General features: G+C 41.3%; 3 protein-coding genes, 4 non-coding genes and 1 pseudogene across 8 annotated transcripts; 4 read left to right on the top strand and 4 right to left on the bottom strand.

Annotated features, from left to right (window-relative positions):
- The first annotated feature begins 1,764 nt into the window (after positions 1-1,764).
- ROPGEF1 (rho guanyl-nucleotide exchange factor 1) lies at positions 1,765-5,083 on the top strand. Its single transcript, XM_021944365.2, has 5 exons — positions 1,765-2,307; positions 2,649-2,765; positions 2,880-3,409; positions 3,729-4,082; positions 4,434-5,083. Exons 1-5 carry the CDS (start codon positions 2,031-2,033, stop codon positions 4,863-4,865), a joined length of 1,710 nt encoding a protein of 569 aa, XP_021800057.1. The 5' UTR covers positions 1,765-2,030; the 3' UTR covers positions 4,866-5,083.
- Positions 5,084-5,337: 254 nt separating this feature from the next.
- LOC148292612 (F-box SKIP23-like protein (DUF295)) lies at positions 5,338-7,772 on the bottom strand. Its single transcript, XM_088246219.1, has 2 exons — positions 6,479-7,772; positions 5,338-5,802 (listed from the first exon to the last, which is right to left on the bottom strand). Exons 1-2 carry the CDS (start codon positions 7,664-7,666, stop codon positions 5,770-5,772), a joined length of 1,221 nt encoding a protein of 406 aa, XP_088102345.1. The 5' UTR covers positions 7,667-7,772; the 3' UTR covers positions 5,338-5,769.
- Positions 7,773-7,904: 132 nt separating this feature from the next.
- Positions 7,905-15,340, top strand: IYO (RPAP1-like, carboxy-terminal protein). Its single transcript, XM_088246218.1, has 10 exons — positions 7,905-8,189; positions 8,304-9,117; positions 9,409-9,503; positions 9,658-9,845; positions 10,775-10,880; positions 10,991-11,251; positions 11,427-11,615; positions 11,749-14,046; positions 14,231-14,440; positions 14,986-15,340. The coding sequence occupies exons 1-10, from the start codon at positions 7,962-7,964 to the stop codon at positions 15,175-15,177; spliced, it is 4,581 nt and encodes a 1,526-aa protein (XP_088102344.1). The 5' UTR covers positions 7,905-7,961; the 3' UTR covers positions 15,178-15,340.
- Positions 15,341-15,517: 177 nt separating this feature from the next.
- LOC148292611 (U4 spliceosomal RNA) lies at positions 15,518-15,668 on the top strand. Its single transcript, XR_015827139.1, has one exon. It is a non-coding gene; the product is annotated as a U4 spliceosomal RNA (small nuclear RNA).
- A 1,620-nt stretch (positions 15,669-17,288) lies between these two features.
- LOC148292610 (U2 spliceosomal RNA) lies at positions 17,289-17,484 on the top strand. The gene has a single exon (XR_015827126.1). It is a non-coding gene; the product is annotated as a U2 spliceosomal RNA (small nuclear RNA).
- A 1,441-nt stretch (positions 17,485-18,925) lies between these two features.
- LOC148292609 (U4 spliceosomal RNA) lies at positions 18,926-19,085 on the bottom strand. The gene has a single exon (XR_015827146.1). It is a non-coding gene; the product is annotated as a U4 spliceosomal RNA (small nuclear RNA).
- An 889-nt stretch (positions 19,086-19,974) lies between these two features.
- LOC148292608 (U4 spliceosomal RNA) lies at positions 19,975-20,128 on the bottom strand. Its single transcript, XR_015827143.1, has one exon. It is a non-coding gene; the product is annotated as a U4 spliceosomal RNA (small nuclear RNA).
- Positions 20,129-20,404: 276 nt separating this feature from the next.
- Positions 20,405-21,604, bottom strand: LOC110747885 (acetylserotonin O-methyltransferase pseudogene; annotated as a pseudogene). The gene is made up of 2 exons (XR_015826366.1): positions 21,209-21,604; positions 20,405-20,896 (listed from the first exon to the last, which is right to left on the bottom strand). The product of XR_015826366.1 is annotated as an acetylserotonin O-methyltransferase pseudogene (transcript).
- Between the last annotated feature and the right edge of the window lie 4,721 nt (positions 21,605-26,325).

Raw genomic sequence — 26,325 nt, 5'->3', positions numbered from 1 at the left:
GAAAAAAAAAAAAAAAATTTGGTGCCAACCACCCCCAATCGAGAAACACAATCCAAAAACGACACCTGTCCAAGAGATGCTCTGTTTTGGGCTAATGCGTACATTAATAACGTAGTATATATACGTAACCTTATACGGACTCCGACAGAATACTTGTCGTTCACACCAAGTCAGACGACTCAGACCTGACCCCGGCTCATGGAGATTCTCTCCGGTGTGGTTAGAGCATCCACAGTGGGGGGTGTAAATTCGGGGGTGTAAAGCCACTTTTACATCCCCTTTACACCTCCGGGGGGTGTAAATATGTTTTTTGCTCCAGTGGGGGTGTAAATTCAGGGGTGTAACTAGGGGTGGGCACGGTACGGTATGGTACGGTATTGAGCCCATACCGCTACCGATACCGGAAATTTAAATCGGTATGGTACGGTATGAGATTATCGTTTGTCAAAATTGGTACCGTACCATACCGTACCGTGTCGGTATAGGTACGGTATCGGTACCATTTCGGTACAAAAATGACACAACTAAAAAATGAACCAATTCAATATTCAACATATTCATTTACCAAAATAAGTGATGCCTAAGTTACAAATTCAAAGATTCAACATATTCAATTATCAATATCCAAATCCTAATCAACATATTCAATATCCATCAACATATTCAATATCCAAATCAACCAAATCCTAATCAACATATGCAATATCAATCAACATATTCAATAGAAAATTATATATCTGAATAGTATTCGGTACGGTACGGTATTGATCGGTACCAAATACTTGATACTGCTACCATACCATACTCTATTGGTACGGTACAGTACGGTACCGAATATTGATCGGTACCGAATGAAACGGTATGAAATCGGTATGGTACGGTTCGGTTAGGGTGCGGTTTCGGTATTTCGGTTTTAGATGCCCACCCCTAGGTGTAACCGTGGGTCCCAGCCTTTTATGTTGACTTTTCTTCATTTTTCTTCTATTTTCTCTGGTGGGTCCCGCCTGCAAGGGATGTAAAAATGGATGTAAATATACATTTTATTTTACATCCCCATGGTGGTGATGTATATTTACATCTCACCATTGGAGACGATTCCGGTGACTCAGGGTGTATATTTAACATACACCCCCATATACACCCCCCCCACTGTGGATGCTCTTAAGATCCTATGGGATCCAGGACTGACTTTTCGTTTGGTCCCACGTTCAGAACAATTTAACGGTCCATATCGCACTGGGCTCGTTCATTGAAATAAAAAGCGCGGGTCGTTTCAGAATTCAGTCTCTTTAATTTGCATGAAAAGATATTTAATTGCGCTGAAATAAATGGTTAATCAACGTAATTACCCAAGACTAATCGCACTCAATGCGTTTAAAGAGATCTACGCTGAAAACGATGTCGTTAAACGAGAATATTAATCGCCGCTTGGGGATGCGAGCGCACGGAATTTAAACAGAGGACGCGCGCATCCTAACTTTCTCTCCGAGCGAAAAAACGAAAACACTTCGCTAACCTCTAAACCGCCGTTAGGTATCTTTCCCACGCAAAACTTCTGAATTCCCTCCATCTCCCGGACAGGGCCCCACAACGTATCCGTACACGTCAGCAAACACTGCCACGTCACGATGGCATAGTAATCTTCTTCTTATTAGAGTGCATAGGTGGGGCCCGCTGGAAAAGGTGCGTGTCGGGTGCTCAGCTGTGCAGAACAAACGGCGTCACTTTTGCTTTTGGTGCCTTCTTCTTCATCATCATCAACCCCACTGTGTCCCAGAGTGACAGTCTCATTAGCTTTTTCTTAGAGAGAGAAAGTGAGAGGAGAGAAAGAGTGAAAGAGTGTGTTGTGAGCAAACCTGAAATCGCTTTATCCATCACCACCACCACTAACTTCTCTTCTCTGCAACATTCTTCAGACCACGCGAGAGTGTGCTTCATCTCCTTTTATCTTATGCGGTAGGCTTTGCGGTAACGAATGTGCGCCTGAGATCTGCTCTGTACGGACGTTCATTCGGATCTTTTGGACGACAATGGGGAGTGTGTCGTCGGAGGACGGCTCGGACCAGCAGAGCGAGGAGCGGTGTGGGAGTTATAGTCTGAGCGCCGATGTGAGCGAGTCCGAGAGTTGCAGCAGCTTCTCGTGCCGGAGGTTCGATGCGGAAGGGGCTTCGAGCTCGATGACGTCATCTCCGCGTCAGGTGCCCGGAAATTTTTGTTTTCAGGCGCCGGTTATGCTTCCGGTGATCGGAGGAAAGGATGTGGTGGCTTGGGATGAGAAGCCGGAGAAACGAGACGCTGATTTGTCTGGTATTGGATTTTGTTTTTACTTTATTTCTTTTTGTTTTAAATTTTGTTTCTAAATTTGGTTCTGAGGAGATTCTTGCTCAGTGTTTGGCTTCCGAGAAAAGTTCGGACAAAGGAGTAGATAGTGAATTTAAGGCCTAAACAGAAATTCTTAAGAAAAGTGTAGTGCTCAAAAGGTCTTGTCCAGTTTAATTCCCAAACCTGAGAGGCACTTTTGAAGCAAATTGATCCTTATCCTATTTCTTATTAGTAGAGATCTGACTCTGTTCTATTTTAAGACCATTTATTTTGTTTTTTTTAATGTAGTTTTTTTTAATTTTTTTTTAAAAAAATTATGGTTGCAGAGGTTGAAATGATGAAGGAGAGATTCGCTAAGCTTCTGCTTGGAGAAGATATGTCTGGAGGAGGCAAAGGAGTCTGCACTGCCCTTGCTATCTCAAATGCCATCACCAATCTTTCTGGTTAGTCACATCCTCTTTGAATATGCACACCCTTGTGTGATTTTGGCACAGACTTTTCATTTTTATATGTGGAATTTCGGTTTTCTGAACTCAATTACTGGGTTGGAATGGCAGCAACTGTTTTTGGTGAGTTATGGAGGTTAGAGCCACTGGCACCACAGAGAAAGGCAATGTGGCGCCGAGAGATGGAGTGGCTCTTATGTGTGAGTGATTCAATTGTTGAGCTTGTGCCCTCGATACAACAGTTCCCAGGTGGGGGTACATACGAAGTCATGGAAATGCGACCACGGTCTGACTTGTATGTGAATCTACCTGCCATAAAGAAGCTTGACGCAATGCTGCTTAGTATGCTTGATGGGTTTTGTGAGACGGAGTTTTGCTATGTTGACCGGGGGATAATTGTGGACGATTCCAATGATGGTAAGGGGTTTATGCCCGGTGGAAGGCCTTCGATTAGGCAGGAAGAGAAGTGGTGGCTACCCTATCCAAAAGTTCCGCCAAATGGGTTGTCCAGTGAATCACGAAAGAAGTTGCAGCAGTGTAGGGACTGCTGCAACCAGATATTGAAGGCTGCCATGGCAATTAATAGTAGTGTGCTTGCTGAGATGGAAATCCCGAGAGCTTACATGGAGTCATTGCCCAAGGTTTGGGTTTCTACATCTCTTTTCATGATTCGAAACATGCTAACTATATTACGACTAGCAACATCTATTTTGTAATTCCCTCATCTATTTAAGAGTAATATCATGTTGTGCGAGTGTTAATATCCTTTCCTAATTAGGAGGTGATACAAGTGTGAGTTTATATTTCAGTGCCATTCAATTTATTAATTTATTTTCGTAATGAGAGCATAAATAGATGCTAAATATCAATAAATATTCAGGAATTATTGTTCAACATGCAACTTTCATTTAGTTGATTTTAAATTTCTTATGACACCATTTGTTCTCCATTTCATGACAGAGTGGGAAAGCTTGTCTGGGTGATATCATTTATCGTTACATAACTGCAGACCAGTTTTCACCCGAGCATCTTCTTGATTGCCTGGACTTGTCATCAGAACATCAAACTCTAGAAATAGCCAATAGGATTGAGGCAGCTGTGCATGTTTGGAAGCAGAAAGACCAGAAGAAACACATTAATCATAAGAAAGTTAAACGTGCATCTTGGGGTGGCAAGGTCAAGGGACTTGTTTCTGATACTGAAAAAAATCATTTTCTGGCCCAACGAGCAGAGACCCTCTTACACAGCCTAAGGCATCGTTTCCCTGGCCTCCCACAAACTGCACTAGATATGAACAAAATACAATACAATAAGGTACATTTCACTGTATGTTATCTACATGTCATACTGCTTAAGATTAGAATACGGTCACCTGAACTTGGGATTTGTGAAATATGTCATACTGCTTAAGATTAATTTCTTTTATTATTACTTTGAATACACTGGTTTATCAAATTTGTTGAGTTCCTTGGTTTTGTAAACTTGGAGACTGTCTGAATTCGTTGTGCCACATTACGAGTTATTTGATCCAATCATTTTTTGTCTGAGACTGTCCGAAGGACAGATGCACCCTGTGATTACTGCGTTATCTTCTGTAATAGGATATTTAGAACAACAAATCTTCCGAAGATAATTCTGAAGGAATTTTTTTTGTTAATTTTGCAGGACGTGGGGCAGTCAATTCTGGAAAGCTACTCGAGGGTTATGGAGAGTCTGGCCTTTAACATAATGGCAAGGATAGATGATGTCCTCTTCGTTGATGATGCTACTAAGCGATGTGCTGCAGCAGAATCAATGTCTATTTTCAGCAGGGGAGGTTTGGGTGGCCTTCCTATACAGAAGAGGATGTCGCCCAGCCCCTTCTCCATTCAACACACTCCTTATGGCTCTCCACTAGCAACTCCGACTTTCTGTTCCTCCAGTCCAGTTGTTGGTAGTCCAGGAAGGACACCTCTGTGTGTAAAGCGCAGCATTCGAAAAGAGGCACTAGACGAGAAGACAGAGAAATTACTGGCAGCTGATTTTGAGAGGGTGTGGTCATATGCTGGAAGCCTAAGCTCTAGAAGAACAACAGGGGACGCTCCCGAGCGGGATTGACTTAAAAATGTTAGCTCAGTTTTAAGTTGAAGTAGGTCCATATAACAACAGAAGTTGCAGAGCCTTGGATCCATCCTTGGTGCTGTCGAGATCTAATATTGTATAGTCTTTATTAGCAATAGAAATAGGTTGGTCCATAGTTTTGATCAGGTAGTAGATGAAGCGAAAAAAGACTATTTAATTTCATGCTGGTTCTAAGTTTCCCGTTTTACCAATTAGCTACCGTACCGTAGACACAACTTTTGATTGGATCTCTGCCACCAGATTAACATCAAGCTAGTGTTCAAGCAATTGTTCTGGACTGATTAGTAACTTCGCATTAAAGAGAATCATGTCAAGATATGAATAAGGGTCTTTAAAATATGGTCCATTTATCATCTCCAGATTTCTACTGACCAAAACTATCATAATATTCCATAGTAATCAATAAAGAAAGGAAAAAAAAAAAAAAAAAAAGCAAAAGAACAAGATAGATGTGTTTCCAAAAGCACTGATAAATCAGTAATTTACAAGCAAATAAAGTACATAGTACAAACAATATTTCATAATTTAAGAAAATAAAAAAAGTTTTACTGTCATTTTATTATTATTTATTTTTCAGTTAACAAGGAATTGGCTGCCTCTTAACAACTCCCCTTCCAAGTTGAGGTGCTTATAGAAAGTAGTAAAATATCCTTGGCTCATAAAGAGCCTCATGTCTATGGCAACTTTGATCCACTTGATTTGGTTGCAAAGGCTGGCTAGGTCACCTGAACTTGTTGATGCCAAAGCCGCAGGGTGTGAACTGTGCTTTTGCCTTGCACTTTACTATATAAAAGATTTAAACTTGAAACGTCTTGGATTTCAAATGCATTAACGGGTTATTACAAAGTTGTGCACTGATTTTCCACAATCCATCTCCATCTCACAAAGCCAATTCTTCAAACTGACTTTGCACCTGTTGCATTCACTAAATCAGCATTTGCATTCCTTGATTATGTTGATTAAAATCGATTCGGATACTGACGATGAAAATCTAATTCAAATGGCAGGAATACCAGCTAGAGTAGCACTTATTGTAATCGACAATCAATCCAATCAAAACATATTCACTATGAGCCTGCTAATTATTTGGCTGCCACATCAGGAGGACCAGCAATCAAACTTAGAGATTTCAATATCAGTCAGCTGCTAGTATAATTGTTTCAAATCAGGGATTTAAACCAACAATGGTACACAATTATGTTGTCGAAGCCTTTAAGCCAAGGCCCAGAGATCTTAAAAAATCTGAATATGTTATTGCGACAAAAGTAGTCAGTAACCTAAAAGGCAAAACTGATATCTAGAAAACTGGGGATTTATCAGAACAATATACTGCCTACAGCACCATGCACTAATTAAGTACGAATATCTTGGCAACGGAAAATGACCACCAAGGTGGCATTGGTGCTGGATTTAAATTAGAACCTATCAGAACTTGGCATCAAGGTGGCAGGGCCAGATATGAGTTTGTAACAATTATCAAATAAACCTATCAGAACTTGGCAAGACTGATAGCATTTAGCAGTGCAAACACAACATAGAATGAGAAAGAACACAAAGCAAAATTCCAAATGCAAAAAGACTAAACTTACTTGTGTTGGTGCAATCCAGTCAGGGGGTGGCCAAAACAGCTTTGAATACTCTGGATAATCAGATAAAGGTGCAATACTACCATCATCCAAGTCAAACACACCTATATCACGGCCCTTGAACACGCCTTCATCTTCACCACTCGTATAGAAGAAATTATCTGTAAAAAATATACAATTCCCTTTACAACCTGATAACTCTGAAGCCGAGGCAGAAAAGGTGCAATCATCCCCCAAAAACAACACCCTATCCCCCAAGCTTTTCATTTCGACCAATCTCTTCCCCTCTCTATCCAACTTAAAAACCTTGAACCTAACTGTTCTTTCAGTCAAACAACCATTGAATTGCAATTGGATGATTTCATCATCAACATCCAAATCGGTTTCTGCAGCCATGCTCAAATACATATCAACCACCAACAATTCACCACTTGACTCAACCAAGAACTTCTTATCACCACCAAATACAGGATTTGCAACCACACTCAGATTTGAGTGCAAACCGACGATCACAGTCCGTCCGGTGCCATCAACGGCGTAAAATTGTCCTTTAAACAGTATAACATCATCATAAGGCGAAGGCATATCATGAATTATAGTCCACCTCTTATCCTCAGACTTAAACATAGCTAATTTCCCAGACACATGAATGGTAAGCAACACAAAATCATTGCTTTCGGAACCCAAACACATAAAAACCACCTTTTCCATGTACAAATTGCCAGCATCACCAAAAGAGTTACCATTACCAAAAGGCCTAAAATGCACATAGTGAAGAACATATTCTCCACCCAACTCATAAACCCAAAATTTGGATAAATCCAAAACCTTTGGGAAAGATTCAGGCAGAGGCTTCAGTTGAAACCGCGAGAGTGGGTTCAGCAAATGCATTCTCCCAGGCACGTCTTCTTCGATCTTGACCAGCCAGCGATCTGGATTTGTTTGGTTGCGGAAATTAGGCAATCCCATGAGGAATACGGAGCGCTGCGAGAGGTGGAAACCTAAGGTGGTGTCGCAGATGCCATGGTTTGTGAGGAACGGAAACCGACCTGGTAAACGGCGAGGTCTGGAAGAGACTGAAGACCGCCATGAGGAGCAAACGGATCGGAAACGGAGCAGATAGAAGGGGCTCTCTAGGCGCTTAGCGATCTCCTCTAGGAGCTCCTTGGGGAGTTGAGACCAGTCGGCCATGGATTTCACTTCACTTTTCCGGGAAAGTACGGGAAAATTGGCGAGAGAGTTGAAGATACAGCGATTGGAAAATCAGAAGAAATGAGAAACGCCAAAGGCCATACGAACTAGTGGGGACCACAGTGGTATAAAACGGCACGTGGCGTCGTCTTTTAGTCTAATTTAAAATGGGCCAAGCGGCGTCGTTTTCGGTACTTGTTGTTGGCTGGTTTTGGACTGGTATATATCAAATTGAGCCCGCCCAAATGTCCAAGCCCTATTTTCTGAAAGTTCATTCAGAGTGAAGCTCATAGTCATGGAGAAGAAGCAAAGCAGCAAAGCAAGCAGTCCAGGCGAGATGAAGAGGAAGACGAAGGTGATATTCGGGACCGACGCGCTTCAGTTAAGCGAGGGCGATGCTTCGAGCTTAATCGGCGGCATAGTCGAGAAAGGTATTTCCGATAAGTCAATGTTGGGCCCCACTCCACCGCCTCGGCCCACCGTTCTTCCTTTCCCTGTTGCTCGCCACCGCTCCGCCCTTCCGGTAAGCCCTAGCAAGCTGATAATTTGGTCGCTACTGTCAAATGGTGTAGTGAATATTTGAGAAAAATGGTAAATTTGTACATGAATTTGTGACTGGTTTTGGTTGATGTTACAGTATCGAAGTCCGGTAAATAGTAATTTGGGCGGTAATGAGGATGTGGATTATGGTGATGGCGGTGATGATGTAATGAACTTTGAACCCATAAAGCCTTATGCCAACCCAGTGGAGAGGAAGAAGAAAAAAGAAATGGACTTTAGCAAGTGGGCAGAGAAGGAGCTTGGTCTGAATAGGACAAGAACAGTTAGGGAAACAATGGAAGCTAGTACTAGAAAGAATGGCTCAAATAAATTGCATCCCCAGCCAAAGCCTCTGTTGGGCAACTTGAAGACTGAACAAGAATCTGTGTTGGGCAACTTGACTGAACAAGAATTTGTATTGGGTAAGAATGACATGCAAATTCAAGCGGGCCCAAGTCCAAAGTCCCTTGCTGATAATGTTCAAAATGAACAAGTGTCCATGTCGCTTGAGACTCAGATTGATGAAGAGAACCGTGCTCGATTGCAAGGGATGTCAGCGGATGAGATTGCTGAAGCACAGGCTGAGATCATGGGAAGGCTGGACCCTGCGCTGCTCAATGTGCTCAAAAGGAGGGGTGAAGAGAAATTGAGGAAGCAAAGAAGCCCCAGTTCGGATAACAATGAACCAAAAGTTTCCCCTAGCTCTCAAAGTGGCATGTCTCATGTGGACACAACAATTACCTCAAACAATTCAAAAACTGCGGAAGAGAATGGGTTGGAGCAGAACTCAGGCCAAGCCAGTGGAAGTTTGTGGACTGCTTGGAGGGAGAGAGTCGAAGCTGCTAGGGAATTAAGATTTTCCTTGGACGGGATTGTTATTTTAAATGGTTTCCACCAGATACCTAAGAGTAGTAAGTTATACTACTCGTTTATATAATTTTTGGGCAGAAGCTAACCTTTTCTTTTCGTTCTATTTCACAAGAAATTATGGATATCGCTCTTGTGTCTTTGCAATATTTACTGTTTTATTTTCTCTAAAAGCCTGGGACTTAATTCTGTAGTTAAATTTTCTTTTACAATGAAATTAATAGCATCAGTAATTTTTGCTGTCTGGGAAGTGCAACTGCATTAATTATGGTACTTTTAAAAAGATAACATGTACCTCAATAGGCTTTCAGTTAATTATTTCTTCCATGTTACAGGTAATGTTTCTGAGCGTGACTTCCTGCGTACTGAGGGGGATCCTGGTGCTGCTGGCTATACAATCAAAGAAGCAGTGTCACTCACTAGGAGTGTGGTCAGTTTATATTCTTGATTTCTGTAGTTGTGAAATAACGGTTTGGATAGCATCTTATGTTCATGGGTCTCTGGTATATCATGTCCGAAATCTTGTAGCTCTTCCTCCTGATTTCTGTTATCTTGTTTTACCATATGCTGTTTGGTGGTTTCAGATTCCAGGACAACGGTCCCTGTCATTGCATCTCCTTTCAACTGTGCTTGATAAGGCATTACAGAATATTCATCAAATGCAAGTGCAGTTTGATAGAACAGATGCTAATAAAGTTGACAAATCTATTGACTGGGAGGCTGTTTGGGCTTATGCACTTGGCCCTGAACCTGAGCTTATTTTATCTCTCAGGTGAGTTATATCCGAATCCTTATATTCCAAAATTTTGTTGAAACCAGTCATGCCTGACTTATCTGCCTTTATCTTGTAATCTTACTCTTCTGTTAGTGAGTTTGTTTTGTGGTGTTATTGCATACCAATTGATCTGTCAAACATGGATAAGCCTCGTTGTTGTTTCACAGAGTTGACTGTTTGTAATATTGAGTTATGATCTTTCTTTAACCATTTGTATCAGTATCATCACTAATGAGTAGATTCAGGTGTCATGGTCTACCATTTATATTTTTTACGTCCTTGGTATACCTGCCATGTATAAAACAATCTGTGGATCCAGATAAGGCACAGAAAACATTGATAAAGAAATATAAATGCACTATTATGGTTTGAACCGGCAAGTTCTTTTATTGTCTATTCTAAAAATACTTTTTAGATCATTAGGAATCAGTTTTAGCTTGATATATGCTCCACGTGTACACTTGTACTGTCAGAATAATACATGATTATTTATCCTCTGTACCTTTTATTATCATGACCTAGATAACAAGGAGGTATATTGTTGCCCAGATTAATGGTTTCTTAAAATTCATTACATGTATTCAACCAGAGTTATTCTAAATTTTCTGTTCATTTATTGGATCATAAAAGGCAAGATAGTCTAGTTTTCATCTTTACATGTTATACTTAACTCGTCATATTCCCCTTGAGAAAAAGTTAAGTGTGTTCTCTCTGTTTGCTGCTTATATATCCAAGCTAGAGCCATATGCCCCTCAAAAAATTATTGGATGACTTAGATTTATCATCAACCAATGGTAGTATTTGATAGAATATAACAGTTAACCTGAGGATATAATTATTTACTTGGAGATACTTCACCATTTTCTGATTCTTTGATTTTTTTTTTTTGGACTTAATAATATTGCAATTTAACCTCTGAATTGTAGGCTTTGTCTCGATGATAACCATAGTTCTGTAGTTCTAGCTTGTGCCAAAGTTCTTCACTGCATATTGAGCTATGATGTGAATGAGAACTTCTTTGATATCTCAGAGGTAGAGTTTTTCTTTCCTTTTCTTCCTACTATTATACTTATATATTTCTTTGTTTTTTTAATTATCTATCAGTGTTTAATTACTTCAAGTGTGATGTATTCTGCTCTCAGAAAATAGCAACTCGTCATAAGGATACATTTACTGCCCCTGTATTTAGAAGTAAACCAGAGATTGCTGTTGGTTTCCTTCGTGGTGGATTCTGGAAGTACAATGCTAAGCCTTCTAATATTCTTGCTCTTGATGAGGAAATTATTGATGATGAGACTGAAGGGAAACGTACAATTCAGGATGATGTTGTGGTTGCCGGACAAGATTTTGCTGCAGGTTTGGTGCGGATGGGAATCCTTCCAAGGCTTCGTTATCTTTTGGAGGTTAGTTCTTTATTTTCTTTTTACAGAACAGAGCAAACACGGATTTACCAATTAGTAGTGTTATATATATAGTAAGATACTGCTAGAAAAGTTGTTGATTAAAGGACTTTTTAAGAACTTGTGGAAAGATGATCTTCAGTTTCCTCTTAAAGTGTTTTGTTTTGTGTGGTTTCAGTCAGACCCTACAGCGACTTTGGAAGAATACATCATTTCTTTACTTATAGCTATTGCTAGGCATTCCCCAAAATGTGCAAATGCAGTCATGAATTGTCAAAGGCTAATCCAAACAGTTGTCAGCAGATTTATTGCAAATGAGAGTGTAGAAATCCAGCCTTCTAAAATAAAGTCTGTTAGACTTCTAAAGGTAGGTAGTTTATGTACTTTTATTTCCAGTTGTCTTATAGGTTTTGTTCCTAGTACTATTAGATGGGAATTGTACCTGCATTTAATTTGAGATAAAATTAATACTTATATCCCTAATTTTGTGTATATAAAAGGTGTTGGCTCAATCTGATGGGAGGAATTGTGTTGATTTTATAAAGAATGGGAGTTTCCAAACTATGACATGGCATTTGTATCAATCTATTTCCTTCCTTGACAAATGGGTAAAATCTGGAAAGGAAAACTGTCAACTTTCTTCGGCTTTGATGGTTGAACAGCTGCGTTTTTGGAAGGTTTGCATTCAGCATGGGCATTGTGTGTCATACTTCTCAGATATTTTCCCCAACTTGTGCATATGGCTGAACCCACCTATAATTGAAAGGCTTGTAGAGAATGATGTACTTAGTGAATTTGCATCCATCACTACGGAGGGCTACCTTGTGCTGGAGGCTTTGGCTAGAAGGCTTCCAAGTTTGTTCTCAAAGAAGAATCTGAGCAATCAAATCTCTGAGTATTCTGGTGATGACACTGAGTTCTGGTCTTGGAGCCATGTTGGTCCAATGGTTGATATAGCTTTGAAGTGGATAGTTATGAAGAGTGATCCTAGCATATGTAATTTATTTAAGAGCAAAAATGGAGTTGATGTTCTTCTTGTGTCCCAAGATTTATCAGTGACTTCCTTGTTATGGGTGTATTCAGCTGTCATGCACATGCTTTCCAGAGTGCTTGAAAAAGTGATCCCAGATGATACTGTCCACTCGCATGAAAGTGGTAGTCTTGTGCCATGGCTTCCAGAGTTTGTTCCTAAAGTTGGACTTGAAATTATTAAAAATGGGTTTATGGACCTTTCAGATACTAATGATGCAAAATATGGAAAAGATCCTAATGGAAGTGGCTCTTTCATTGAGAAACTTTGTCATTTGAGAAGTCAGGGTACATGTGAAACATCATTAGCTTCTGTATGTTGCTTACAGGGGTTAGTGGGGATTATCGTTAGCATTGATAAATTGATAATGTTAGCCAGGACAGGCGTCCAAACTCCTTCCCAAAATTACACTTCAACAAGAGAAGAGAAAATACTCAAGGATGGTATACTTGGGGGGTGTTTGGTTGAATTGAGAAGTGTGCAAAATACTTTTATGAAGTTAGTTGCTTCAGACTGGCACCTTGTGCAGTCCATTGAGATGTTTGGCAGGGGTGGTCCTGCTCCTGGAGTGGGAGTTGGCTGGGGTGCCTCTGGTGGAGGATTTTGGTCTGCTACTTTTTTGTTGTCTCAAGCTGATTCAAGATTTCTCATTGACCTACTTGAAATTTGGAAGATTGTGTCCAATTTTGATATCCCCACCGAAGAAGAAATGACTTTAACTATGCTGGCAATTAATTCATCTCTAGGAGTATGTGTAACTGCAGGACCTACAGATGGGACTTTTGTGAAAAAGGCAATAAATATTTTGCTTGATGTCTCAGTTCTGAAGTATCTTGATCTCTGTATTAGGCGTTTTCTTTTCTCGAATAAGGGATTTAAAGTGTTTGATTGGGAGTACAAGGAAGAGGATTACCTGCTCTTCAGTAAAACATTAGCTTCCCATTTCAATAACAGATGGTTATCTGTAAAGAAAAAGCTCAAAGATAGTGATGGCAATAATTTATCTGGCAGTAAACTACTTAAGAATGGTAAAGGTTCCCTTGACACCATATATGAGGACTTGGACACATCACATATGATCAGTCAAGATTGCACTTCTTTAGTTATAGAGTGGGCTCACCAGAGGCTGCCACTACCCATTTCCTGGTTTCTCAGTCCAATCTCAACCCTTTGTGATAGCAAGCAGGCTGGTCTTAAAAAATCTTCCAATTTACAAGATCTCATTCAGGATCCAGGTGATTTCCTTGTAGTTTCCCAAGCTGGGCTTTTCTTCCTTTTGGGTATTGAAGCACTGTCCAGTTTCTTACCAGATGACATCCCATCCCCAGTTAAAAGTGTATCGTTAGTTTGGAAATTGCATTCTCTATCTATGATCTTACTTGTTGGAATGGGTGTCATTGAGGATGAGAGGAGTAGAGCTGTTTATGAAGCTTTGCAAGATCTCTATGGGAATTTTCTTCATCAGGCAACGTCGTGCAACTTATTGACAGAACCTAGAAATGAAAACAACCCGGAGTTTCTGGCATTCCAATCGGAGATTCACGAGACTTACTCAACATTCATTGAAACTCTTGTGGAGCAGTTTTCTGCTATATCTTATGGTGATTTGGTTTATGGCCGGCAAGTTGCAGTTTATCTTCACCGTTGTGTGGAAGCTCCTGTGCGCCTTGCTACCTGGAATACACTAACTAATTCTCGTGTTCTTGAACTTCTGCCACCTTTAGAGAATTGCTTTACTGATGCCGAGGGTTACCTGGAACCTGTTGAGGTACTGCTGACTAGTCATTGACTTGTTTGTATCAATATGAGCTTCGAGTATCTATAATTTAGTTTTGAGAGATTGTGTGGGTGTGTGCATGTTTGTGTGAGAGAGATTGTAATAATGCAATTTAAAATAAATGGTCTTTTTACTGCAAGGTGATGAAAATGTATCAAATCTGGTGCTTGTGCAGGATAATTTTGGTATTTTGGAGGCTTATGCGAAGTCGTGGACTTCTGGTGCCCTCGATAGAGCTGCAAGTCGAGGATCACTTGCATATACACTGGTTCTCCATCACCTTTCAGCATTCATTTTTAATTCGTGCACTGGTGATAAGCTATTGCTTCGGAATAAGCTTTCCAGGTCTCTTTTGCTAGACTTCTCCTTGAAGCAACAACATGAGGTATGCAAAAAATTTCCACAGTTAAAACTCTTCGTGTATATCGTGTTTAGTGCATAAATCTGTCCAGATGGTAGATTGTGTCTAGCAATGTGTATCATACAAAATATGCCTTCTAAGAACTGTTCAGCAGACAACTCCATCTATGTGGAAAATGATATTTTGCTATGAACTGTGTCGTATACTAATACAATGAATACAGTCAGAGAGAAAGGGAAACCACTTTGTAATGTCGACCAAGTAGTTCTCTTAATTTAAACAGCCCCTTCGAAAGGAATTAAACTCTCAGTTTGAACTCTTGGTTCTAATTGCACAGTTATGGCCCTGTGGGGACTGCTTTCCAGGCTGCCTCCATCATCAAGTTGGATAGAATACATTATTTGATATGAGCATTGAAGTTAGTTTTGTTTATACTGTGGAAATACGTAGTTACATAATAACTATTCATATCACAACCACCTTTTTTCATTTCTTCTACTTGGCCCTCCTTATCTTCACAAAGCAATAATTGAAAGAAAATCTAATGCAAATGTGGAATGTAATTGCAGGCAATGATGTTGAACCTAATTCAATATAACAAGCCATCTACATCACATAGGATCAAGCAAGAGGATGGATCACCAGCTTGGAATGCCATCGAGAAGAGGCTTGCGTTACTAAATGAAGCTTGTGAAATAAATTCCTCACTTTTAGCTGCTGTGGAGAAGCTAAGGTCTTCCTTAAAGAACAAAATGTTGTGAGCATGTGTGCACGTCGTACGCTTTTGTATGAGAGAGAGAGAGAGAGAGAGAGAGGCCGGCTTGGTCAATGGATGTTTTGCATAGATGAACAATTTTTCCAACTTGTAAATGTCTGAATTCACTTTTGTACATAATAAAAATTGAACAGAATCCTTTTTACGTTGATTTGAGGCTACAGATTATTTCCCCTGGTGAGCAAGACAGCTTGCTCGATTGGAAATCGGTTTAACGAGCCTGGTAAACCTCTGTTTTGAACCCAACAAACTCCCACATCGACAGAGTGATAAAGGTTGAGTTGCTCTAGTGGGTATAAAAGCGAGACGAAGCCCAACTTTCAAGCATCTTTGCGCTTGGGGCAATGACGCAGCTTATGAGGTTCTAACCGAGGCGCGTCTATTGCTGGTTGAAAACTATTTCCAAACCCCCTCACTGGCCTCGGTTCAGCCGTGGCCTCTGAGAATTTCTGGAAGGGCTCCCTTCGGGGTAAAGCCCTACAATTCTTAGTTCAAACATTCTTTCATCAACATAATTGTAATTTCAACTAATTATTAGAACATGAAGTAACTTCCAAATCTGTAATTAAGAACACCAGAATTTGCATTGATAGGAAGACTCATTTACATTGAAAAACCCAAACCCAAAACTAGGAGAAATTATTTTGAAATAAAATTAAGAAAATAAAAAAGCTGGAAAGAGGCATAACCACCCACCCTGACTCATTCTCTTACAATGTGCCGCCTCCCCTTGGCCACCGCCCCTCCCTCTCTTTCTCTTCCAGTCTCTTTCTCTCTCATTTTGTGGCCTTCTCACGCAATTCAATAAATTAACCATAGCCCAATCCTTGTTTCTCACCCTTTTGGTGGCTCCCAAAGATCCATCTATATTTCTTCTTTTTGAAGGTCTCGCTCATTTGTTGAAAAAGGTTGAAGTGAGAGATGGGTGTTAATGGTAATTGAATAAAATTGGACCCATTTTCAATGCTTATGTTATCTTGCAGGTGGTATTCCATGGGTTCAAGACACCTTGCAGTTTTAGAGAGACAGATAGGAGGGAGGGGCGGCAGTGCTGGGTAAGGGGTTGGGTCGGGTGTGAGGTGGTTTCCAGCGTCTTCTTTGTCCCTTTCTGTCTTTTTCAATTTATTTTTTCTTTAGTTTTATTATGAATATAAAAAAGAAGTTTTAAATCCAGCTATAAAAACTTATATTTTTAAATATAAAAAAATAACACATGACAAATTTTGAATGGGAGTATCACAAGCTGACATGGTGATACAGTCATAATCTATAATTTCTCCAAAATTAGCCACTTGTTATTTTCTAATTGATTCTTAGTTAGTCAAAACAAAAAAAACAAAAAATTGATTCTTAGTCCTATCAAAAACCCAAAACTAAAATAATTGATTCTTGTTATTTTTAAATTGATTCTTAGTGTGTTAAAATTTTATAAGAACAATTAGAAAATGACAAGTGGCTAGTTTTGGATTTTTCTCTCCAAATGGACTATATGTGTTTTTGTATAACAAGTGACAGCCCAATTGTGTTGGTTTCCAAGGATTAGATTTGATAATTTAGAAGAATTATATGATAGACTAATAAATAAGCCACTCCTTGAAGCTTGTATCATTGTGTGACGAACATTAATGGGGCTTGTTCAAGTCTAGATAATAGATGAAGAGTGAACACCAATAAAAGAGTGTTTTAACTTGTGTTATCGTCTAATTAGAGCATGAGTGTGATTAACTTCTTCTAAGCAAGTTGGAACCACAAATAGTTAGCAGATACCAAGCCTTGCCCATACGTTTTTCCCAAATCGCAAGCGGCCTTTGTTTCTCTTTTATGAGAAAAGCAGTCCTTTCGTACAACTTGTATGTAATTGAGTATCTTCGTTTTGTCGCCAACATTTTACCTTTGTTAACAGATGTATGCATGTATAAACCAAAGCAGTTTTGCTCTCTGCTAGTTCGAGTCTCAGACTCGCAGGTACAGCCCCTACCCCCTAAGCCTTCGTTCATGGCACCCTCTAGCTGTTTGTTACAATCCCACATCGGCCTCACCAAGGAAGCATGGAAGTGAAAGGGCCTATAAAAGGAGAAAGAAGAGAAGAGAAAAAGCATACCTTTCTCGGCCTTTTGGCTAAGATCAAGTGTAGTATCTGTTCTTATCAGTTTAATATCTGATACGTGGACCAATGGTCCACACGATATTAAATTAATTTCTTTAGGGGGAGGGTCCACCACAGTAGCTTGCTATTGGGACTCTCGTGTGTCGCCCAAGCGTTGCACTATTGCATGGGCCTGGCGCACCCCACCAAATCTAGTTCAAACTTAAAATTGCGAAGCCCACCCTTGTGTATTTTGTAACACTGGATACGCCCTACGGAATCAAGCTGTGTTTCTATGTACACCCCGAATTAAGATGTGTAAATTCGACTTAACCTCGCGAACTAAAAATTTCAGTTGACATCGCATTACGGTGAGATGGATAAAATTTCTTTTTACCCTTTACTCGGTTGGATGAGGAGGAAATTTAATGTCGTTCATTGGTGACAAAATACACTATTGGGTCAGTGGGTTTGTTGGGAATCTGGGGAGAGGACAGATTTTGGAAGCTGAAGTTTGGGGGCTTTTCTTTGGGTTGCAGCTTGCAATGACAAAGGTATTAGGAACCTTGTGATTGAAAATGGATTCCGCTGCAGCTGTTCTCTTATCCAAAACAGATTGGTAACCGCTCAGTCCTCCATGTTTACAGAGAGAAGAATGGGGTGGCTGATTGTTTTAGCTAACTTGAGCTATAACTTCGATTTGGGCCTATGTGTGTGTGATTATGCTCCTGTCTGTATTGTTTCAAAACTTCAATTGAATTCCCATTGACCATGTATGAACTTGATTTATTATTTTCTTATATGCAATTTTCTAAATGATTTGATTTTCATATCGCACTGCTAATTCCATAGAGGCAATTATTGAAGGAAATGAACACGAGTGTTTGTGGTTGAGATAATAGATGTGAATTCCAGGGAGCCATTTGTGAAGGAAAGAGATGTGCAATATTAGGCAGGTAGGGTTTCCGTGAAAGAAGTTGTTCTCACAAATTGCCAAATGAATTTAGTTTCCAGGATCCACCTTATCATCAACGCACAGAGGATATTTTGAACAGTTGTATGCTTTTGCGTTTGCCTGATAAAGCAAAGGTAAAAATCAGAAAAGCATGAGTATGAACTGAGTGGATGTCAGTAGGCCATAACTAGGCTGGATTGTTCTTGGCCTCTTATAAAGCAATTAATTTCCACTTGAATCACATCTGATGGATCTTATGATAATCTCTTGAAAATAAGTTTTCAAAACAGATTTTTTCAATAAGTAAGTGATTCTTGTTGATTTCTTAGCTGTAAATCACTTTTGAAAATGCAAAAGCAGCTGTTGCATTGGCCCAGGCACTACCGCTACTCCCTGCATTGGCCCCAGCTCTGACCTACTTCAAAACTGACTGTTGGATAGATAGTATAGCCGGGCGGCTATACTTGGTTTTTTCTTATTTTTTTTAAAAATAGTATAGCCGATCGGCTATACTTACTTAAACACATGGCCGCCTATTCGATAGCAGGGTTCTCTCTTTTTAAAATAAAAATAAAAATAGTATAGCCAACCGGCTATACTCCATTTTTTTATTTTTTTTTTAAATATAAAAAATAGGGTTTCATTAATGTTTCTCTCCATTTTTAAATTTTTTAAAAAATAGTATAGCCGAGCGGCCATACACTTCCTCCGAAGAGAAAGCCCTTCAAGAAATCCTCAAAAGCACGTGGCTGAACCAAGGCCAAAGAGGGAGCTTGGAAACAGCTTTCAACCAGCAATAGACGCGCCTCGGTTAGAACCTCATAAGCTGCATCATTGCCCCAAGCTCAAAGATACTAAAAATATTGGCTTCTGCTCGCTTTTATCCAGCTACAGCAACTCAGCCTTTTCCGCTCTGTCGATGTGAGACAACAACTTCTTCTTTCACACATATAATGATCACATGTTTGGCTAATAATTGTAAATGCCGATGTGTAAAATCTAGAAGATGAATGTTGTTTCTTGTCTTAGCTTGAAATTGCATTCTTGTCTTACAATTATTAGCCAAACATGTGATTGTATTCTCATATAAGAGAAGCAAAGGCTGCTTGCAATTTGGGAAAAAGGTATGGCAAGCTGGGTATCTGTACTAACTATTTGTCGTTCCAAATTTGCTTAACAAGTTCATCACACTTATGCTATAATAACACAAGTGAAAACAATATTTTCTTCGTGTTCACTCTTTGTCATACAAATTCTTCATTTATTTAATAAACTTGAACCCATCAGCACCGATATTAATGCCGAACAAATCCGATTAGCACTTTTCATCACACAATGATACAATACAAGTTTCAAAGAGTGGCTTATTTATCAGTCCATCATTTAAATCCTCCTAAGCGCTTGACATTAGCTCACGTAATAAGGGTGAGTGAGAAAATGAGTTAAGATTATGATATGTAAATAGTTTGCTACTTTCTCATTGTAGCACAAGAATTTAAGGCGATATTTGCTATCGTTTTAGCAAGAAGCAACTGCAAAACAAAGCCCTGAGTCACACTGACGCCATAACGATCTATAACTTGAAAGCGTACACAGCCACTGGCGGAAGAGACTGAATCCAAACTTTTTGGATGTTGAGAGTGACCAATGGAAAGAGCAAAGTTTGCCTCCAAAACCCAGGTTGGAAGGAAGGAAATAAACTTGACAACCAAATGTTCAATATCTTGGGACTATATTTATAGGGCCTTACTCCGAAGAGAAAGCCCTTCCAGAAATTCACAAGGGCACATGGCTGAACCAAGGCCCAAGAGGGGGTTTGGAAATAGTTTTCAACCAGCAATAGACGCGCCTCGGTTAGAACCTCATAAGCTGCGTCATTGCCCCAAGCGCAAAGATACTTCAATCATTGGCTTCCGCTCGCTTTTATCCCACTACAGCAACTCAGCCTTTTCCGCTCTGTCGATGTGGGACTACAACTTCTTCTTTCACGCATACAATGATCACTATGCCATATAACATCGCATGTTTGGCTAATAATTGTAAATGCCGATGTGTAAAATCTAGAAGATGAATGTTGTTTCTTGTCTTAGCTTGAAATTGCATCCTCTCCCTTCCATATGTCTAGTTTGATTGCATACATACCAATTTGGAATGTGAAATGCCGCCTCTCTCTTTGCCAAATTTTATTCAATTTTTCATTTTCCAAAATTTGAGTTTATACATCTGCATTTAAATATTACAAAGCAGACTACATAAAGCAAGAGAAGTAGGCTTATTATTAACTTCACAATTTTGACAATGCCGCAACTAGAGAAAGACCACAAGGTAAGTTGAACAATACAATGAAATAGTACTAATTTAAGGAAAAGCCTGAATAACATATTGGACAGCATGAATCGGTGTAATAGTGTGTCGGCTAAAGCCAGCCTCTCCAAGAACATATCCCCATTCCTTCAAGGTTCTTTCTTTTCCTGTGTTAGTATGGGCCATCATCACCATGTCTAGCATCAATCTCACATTTGTTAGCGTGCTGTCCTCTTTCTCATCATTTTCATCGATAACCGCTTCTATGATTATCACCTTCCCTTTGTCCTCAGGAATAGCTTCCCTGCAATTCTTAAGGATACGGATGCACTCATCATCTTCCCAATCATGAAGAACCCACTGCAATTCACGAAAACAAAATCAGAGTATCGTTTGTCATAACGTGTTGTTGATTGAGTAAAAAAACTTATAGCCAGATAATCAGGGAGTGAGATGGCAGAGGAACCGCATTTTTTCTTATCGCATTATCGCAGACAAATGATGTAATAAGTGGTAGACATTAACAGACAAATCAAATGATAAACTAATAGGTCACAGGATGAATGAAAAGTATAAAGATGTGTTGCTAACTTGCTGCTAGCTATTTTAAGGCTACTCTTCCTTAAATGGTTTAATTTTCTCTATTTCCTTTAACTATATAAATATACTAACCTTGATAATTACAGCATCAGCCTTTGGAACATAATCAAACATGTCACCTCCAACATTCTTAATGCGGTCATACTCCTGAGCAACAGACACAACATGAGGAAGATCAAAGTTGATGCCTCGAATCCAAGGGCATGCCTCAACCAACAAGCACAAAGCAGTCCCATTACCCGCGCCCACGTCTACTATTGTGTCAAGCCCTTTGAACACCTCTATACAACTTTCAATCACTGCAGGCACAGCCACCCTTGCATCACAAGCCATTGCTTCATTGAAAAGCTTGTTGTGATCAGGATTGGCTGCGCCAAAGCTCCATAGGTCCTCACCATGTACTTCCTCAAACACTGCCTGAAATGCTGGATTGGTTGGTTTATTTCTTTTGCTTTTGTTTTGCCCCATGTGAGAGCTGAGGGTATTGCAGAATTAGAAAGGAACAGGAGCAAAAAATATCAATGGAATTGTTAAAATGCTTGGATTTTCTAATTTGGAAAATAAATTTCCACCTTCCTTATGAAAAGGAAGAAATTATAATATGAACCTATACTGGCAGCCACTGCGACCAGACCTACATCCTTCCTTATCTCCTCTGTCGGATCTTGAAATTATAATATGAACCTGTGGGAGCAAAATTTCCTCCCACGGGAATATTCGCCTAAAGATTCCTTCATCTTCTTCGCACCTCTCTCTCCCTGCAAAACAGATCGGAGTTAAAGGACCACACCCGGGGGGTGTTGGCCAAAGGCCCTCTGATGCCTAAGTTAGGATGGGTATTTCAAGGAAAACCGGGTGGCCGGAGCCGTGTGTGGAGGCCGGAGCCTTGTGTGAGGGAGAGAAAGAATATTGTGGCTAGGGTTTGTGAAGGATAATTTCTGCAGAGTTTCAATAGGAATTCAGACGTACCTTAACCCTTGTGTGTAGCTAGGTATTTATAGGGGCCTCGGAGGCTAGGGTTTCAGAGGAATAATTCCGTAGAAGGAAATGAATTATTCCTCCCTGATTAGGTGAGATTTGATTAATTAGGGATTTGATTTATTTGATTTAAATCAAATCCCTAATTAGGGTAGGAATCAAATCAATCCCCATTTTAATTAGGTAATTGCCAATTTAATTGGGTAACTCCCAATTAAATTGAGTAACTCCCAATTAGGTCAAATAATCCCCAAATGGAAGGAATTATTTGACCTAGGGTGATTTAATTCGGTTCCCACAAATGCCCCCCAGCTTCTGCATGGCGCGTGGTGGCATGTAGGTTATGTGAATTATCTGTTGGGCTGTCCAACTGCAACTGGGCTTCCTTCTTGGATTTGGGCTCCTGAGTTGAGAAGGTATTTGACTTGCCAATTGGACTTTGGCTTGGGCAGTCTAGCTGTAGATCTGCCCACGATGAAGTCGTAGTCTCACGATCAAGGAATACGTCTCCACAGCCAAAGCAGCCGAGACCTTCTTCTGCCACGAGCAAGTTTTCCTCAAGGAGGGTCTCGTCTGCTGAGAAGGTCCTTATGGGAGTTGCTCCTGCCTCATTTGCTAGGATCAAGCGCCTCGTCAGCGTGAATAGTAAGCATGTCAATAGCATACAGGAGGTTCGGGATATTCTGCTCAAGTCTCCGGTTGAACTGCCCAAAACCAGTGATTTGCCTTATAAAGAGGCTGCATAGAAGCAAGGTTTGGGTTGCCTGCACTGATCCGGGGATCAAACTGAGAAGACTGTGCCTCTGTTCAGCAGTCACGACTCGTCTGCAAAGCCACGAACAGTCAAGCGCGGAGCTGACTTAATGTTGCAAGTTGTAGCCAAGAGAGATAAAAAGTCGTCTGCTCGAGCAAAAAGTCCTTCAGTTGCTCAAACTACCGATCCGGGAGTCCGTGAGAGCTCTGCTGGTCAAGTTTGACACTCATGTTGAAGCCACGGAGGCATCCAAGCATGAAATTGCTGCTAATGCATACAAGCTGGGATACTTGGACTGCAGGAACGGTGCTCCTCCTTGTTGCCCTCTCGAACATGAAGATGGTGAACAGCTCTATCCTGACTTGCCCCCTGCTCAAAGTGAGCAGTTCAATGCTGTGAATGTAGAAGCAGTTGAAGAACAGGTAGCTGATGAAGCTGCAATGCAGGAAGTCGACACCAAAGGTGGCGCGGCTGATGAGATTAAGGCAGATGCGGAGGAGGAGGCAGCTGGGCTACCGAGCAGATGATGCCGGTTGAGCATAATCATGCTCATTTCTTGTTGAACTTGGCTGGTTGGCAGATTTGTAATGGAATTTTCAGTTATCTTTCAAACTTCAATTCTCATTGTATCTCGTAAGTGTATGTCCGGAGGCATAGCGCTTGAAAGAGACTCCATTGAATTTGTACTCGAGAAGTAGCTTGCCTACAATGGAGGTAAGGCTTGTAGCCTGCGAGTGTATGTTGGTGACATAACACTCGAAAAGTGCTCCATTGAGTTCGTGCTTCGAGGAGCAGCTTGTCTGCAATAGAGGTTCCATTGAGTTCGGGCTTCGAGGAGCAGCTTGTCTGCAATGGAGGTGGGGCTTGTCGCCTGCGAGCATATTTCGGGGACATAATACTCAAAAAATGCTCCATTGAGTTCGTGCTTCGAGGAGCAGCTTGTCTGCAATGGAGGTGGGGCTTGTCGCCTGCGAGCGTATGTCGGGGACATAACACTCAAAAAATGCTCCATTGAGTTCGTGCTTCGAGGAGCAGCTTGTCTGCAATGGAGGTGAGGCTTGTCGCCTGCGAGCGTATGTTGGGGACATAACACTCGAAAAATGCTCCATTGAGTTCGTGCTTCGAGGAGCAGCTTGTCTGCGATGGAGGTAATGGAGGCTCGTCGCCTGCTTGGAGTCGAGTTGGTTAGCTGCAACTCGAACAATGGCCTTCTTGTTGTAGTAAGATGCCAACTGCTATTGGGAAGCTCGAACAATGGCCTTCTTGTTGTAGTAAGATGTGAGCTACTGTTGGTAAGTTGCAACTCGAACAATGGCCATTTCTCGTTCTTCTTCGAGCAGATCAAGGTTGACTTTTATCTGCTTGCAGTTTTGGTCAAGATTGCCCACCTCAATGCTCATGGAAGGGACTATGATGTGTGGGGGGATGATTGCTTCTGTCCCATAGGCTAGGGAAAATGGTGTCTCGCCGGTTGACCTCCTTTTGGTTGTGCGATAAGCCCATAGGACTCCTGGCAGCTCGTCGACCCATTTTCCTTCTGCGCCTTCCAGTCTTTTCTTCAGGCAGTCCAGCATGATCTTGTTGGATGCCTTTGCTTGGCCATTGCCTTGGGGGTATCTGGGAGTTGACAGGTGCTGCTTGATGCCATACTTCGTAAGGACTGTGGTGATCTGCCTACCCATGAACTGTGTACCATTATCGATGACTATCGACTGTAGGCATCCGAACCGGCAGATGATGTTCTTCCAGATAAATCGTTCGACATCAGCTTCCTTGGTAGAGGATAAAGCCTCAGCCTCGATCCATTTGGTGAAGTAATCCATGGCGACGATCATCATCTCCTTGTTGGCAGGTGCTGTCGGCATAGGTCCCACCAAGTCGATAGCCCATTGCATGAAAGGCTATGGATTGTTCTGCGGATGGTATTCCTCAGATGGCAAGCCAAGGATCGGCTTATATCGTTGGCACCGATCACATCTTTGAGCATACTCCATGGAGCTTGGCGCATGGTAGGCCAGAAGTAGCCTATGCTGAGAGCCTTCTAGGCAAGCGATCTGCCCCCAGCGTGATTTCCACATTCACCGTGGTGTATTTTGCAAAGAACCTCGAGCGTCTGCGGGTACTTGATGCAAGTAAGGTGAGGGCCGGAGTATGATCTGCGAACAAGCATGTCACCTTTCATGTAGTACCTCGCAGCCTTTTGTTTGATTTTTCGAGCCTCGGACTTGTCCATGGGTAAGTTTTCGTTCACCAGGTAGTCAATGATGGGGTCTTGCTAGCTAGGATCCTCGTCGATCTGCATCAAATTTGGCTGTTCTGCCTCTTCTATGCTTGGTTGGTCAAGGTGCTCGACCGGGATAGAGCGTCTGAACTGGGTATCAAGCGCTGATCCTAAGCTCGCCAGTGCGTCTGCATGCGCGTTCTCTGCTCGAGGCACTTGTTGGATGGTGAAGGTAGGAAACGCCTTCAACAGCTCTTGGACTTTGTCAAGGTACAAGATCATCCTTGGGTGCTTCGCCATGTATTCTCCTGAGGCTTGATTTGTGATCAGCTGGGAATCTGAGTAGATGGCCAGCTTCTTGATTGACAGCTCCTTTGCCAAGCGCAAGCCAGCGAGCAATGCCTCGTATTCTGCCTCGTTGTTTGAGGCTGGGAAGTCAAGCGTGATAGCTTGCTCCAACAGGGTTCCATCCGGAGTGATGATGACGACACCTGCCCCAGCTCCTTTTTGGTTCGACGCACCGTCTACGCGCAACTGCCACATGTCTCTAGGTTGGTCAGGTTCATCAAAGGTCTTGTCTGCTCTCGAACTTTCCTTCTTTTTGCTGATCAGCTTCTCTTCTTCAGCCGATGGCGCGAATTCTGCGACAAAGTCTGCCAAAACCTGGGCTTTTATTGCAGTCTTCGGCCGGTAGAGGAGGTCGTATTGGCTTAGCTCTATAGCCCACTTCATGAGTCGTTGAGACGCGTCAGGGCTGTGCAGGATTGACCTCAAAGGAAAGTCAGTCATGACGATGACTCGATGAGCTTGGTAGTAGGGTCGTAGCTTTCTCGCGGAAACTACAAGGGCCAAAATGAGCTTTTCCAATTTTGGGTAGCGAGTCTCAGCATCGAGAAGGGCTTTTGACGTGTAGAATACCGGATGTTGGGCCCCCAGTTCTTCTTGGATGAGAGCTGAGCTGACGGCTGAGTTGGACACCGCCAGGTACACGAATAAGTCTTCACCAGGAACTGGCTTCGAGAGCAGGGGAGGTGAAGTGAGGTAAGTCTTTAAATTCTGGAAAGCTTCTTCGCACTCCTCGTCCCATTTATCTATTTGCCCCTTTTTTAAAGCCTTGAAGAATGGTCTGCACTTGTCAGTGGATCTCGAGAGGAATCGGTTGAGGGCCGCTGCTCTGCCTGTCAGACTTTGTATTTCCTTTACTGTTAAAGGTGACTTCATCTCGAGAATGGTCTT

The sequence above is a fragment of the Prunus avium genome, chromosome 8 (genome assembly GCF_965620075.1).
Source record: "Prunus avium chromosome 8, drPruAviu1.hap1.1, whole genome shotgun sequence".
Classification (NCBI taxonomy): domain Eukaryota; kingdom Viridiplantae; phylum Streptophyta; class Magnoliopsida; order Rosales; family Rosaceae; genus Prunus; species Prunus avium.
The sequence above is the reverse complement of the archived record's forward strand: the minus strand, read 5'-3'. Positions and strand labels throughout refer to the sequence as shown.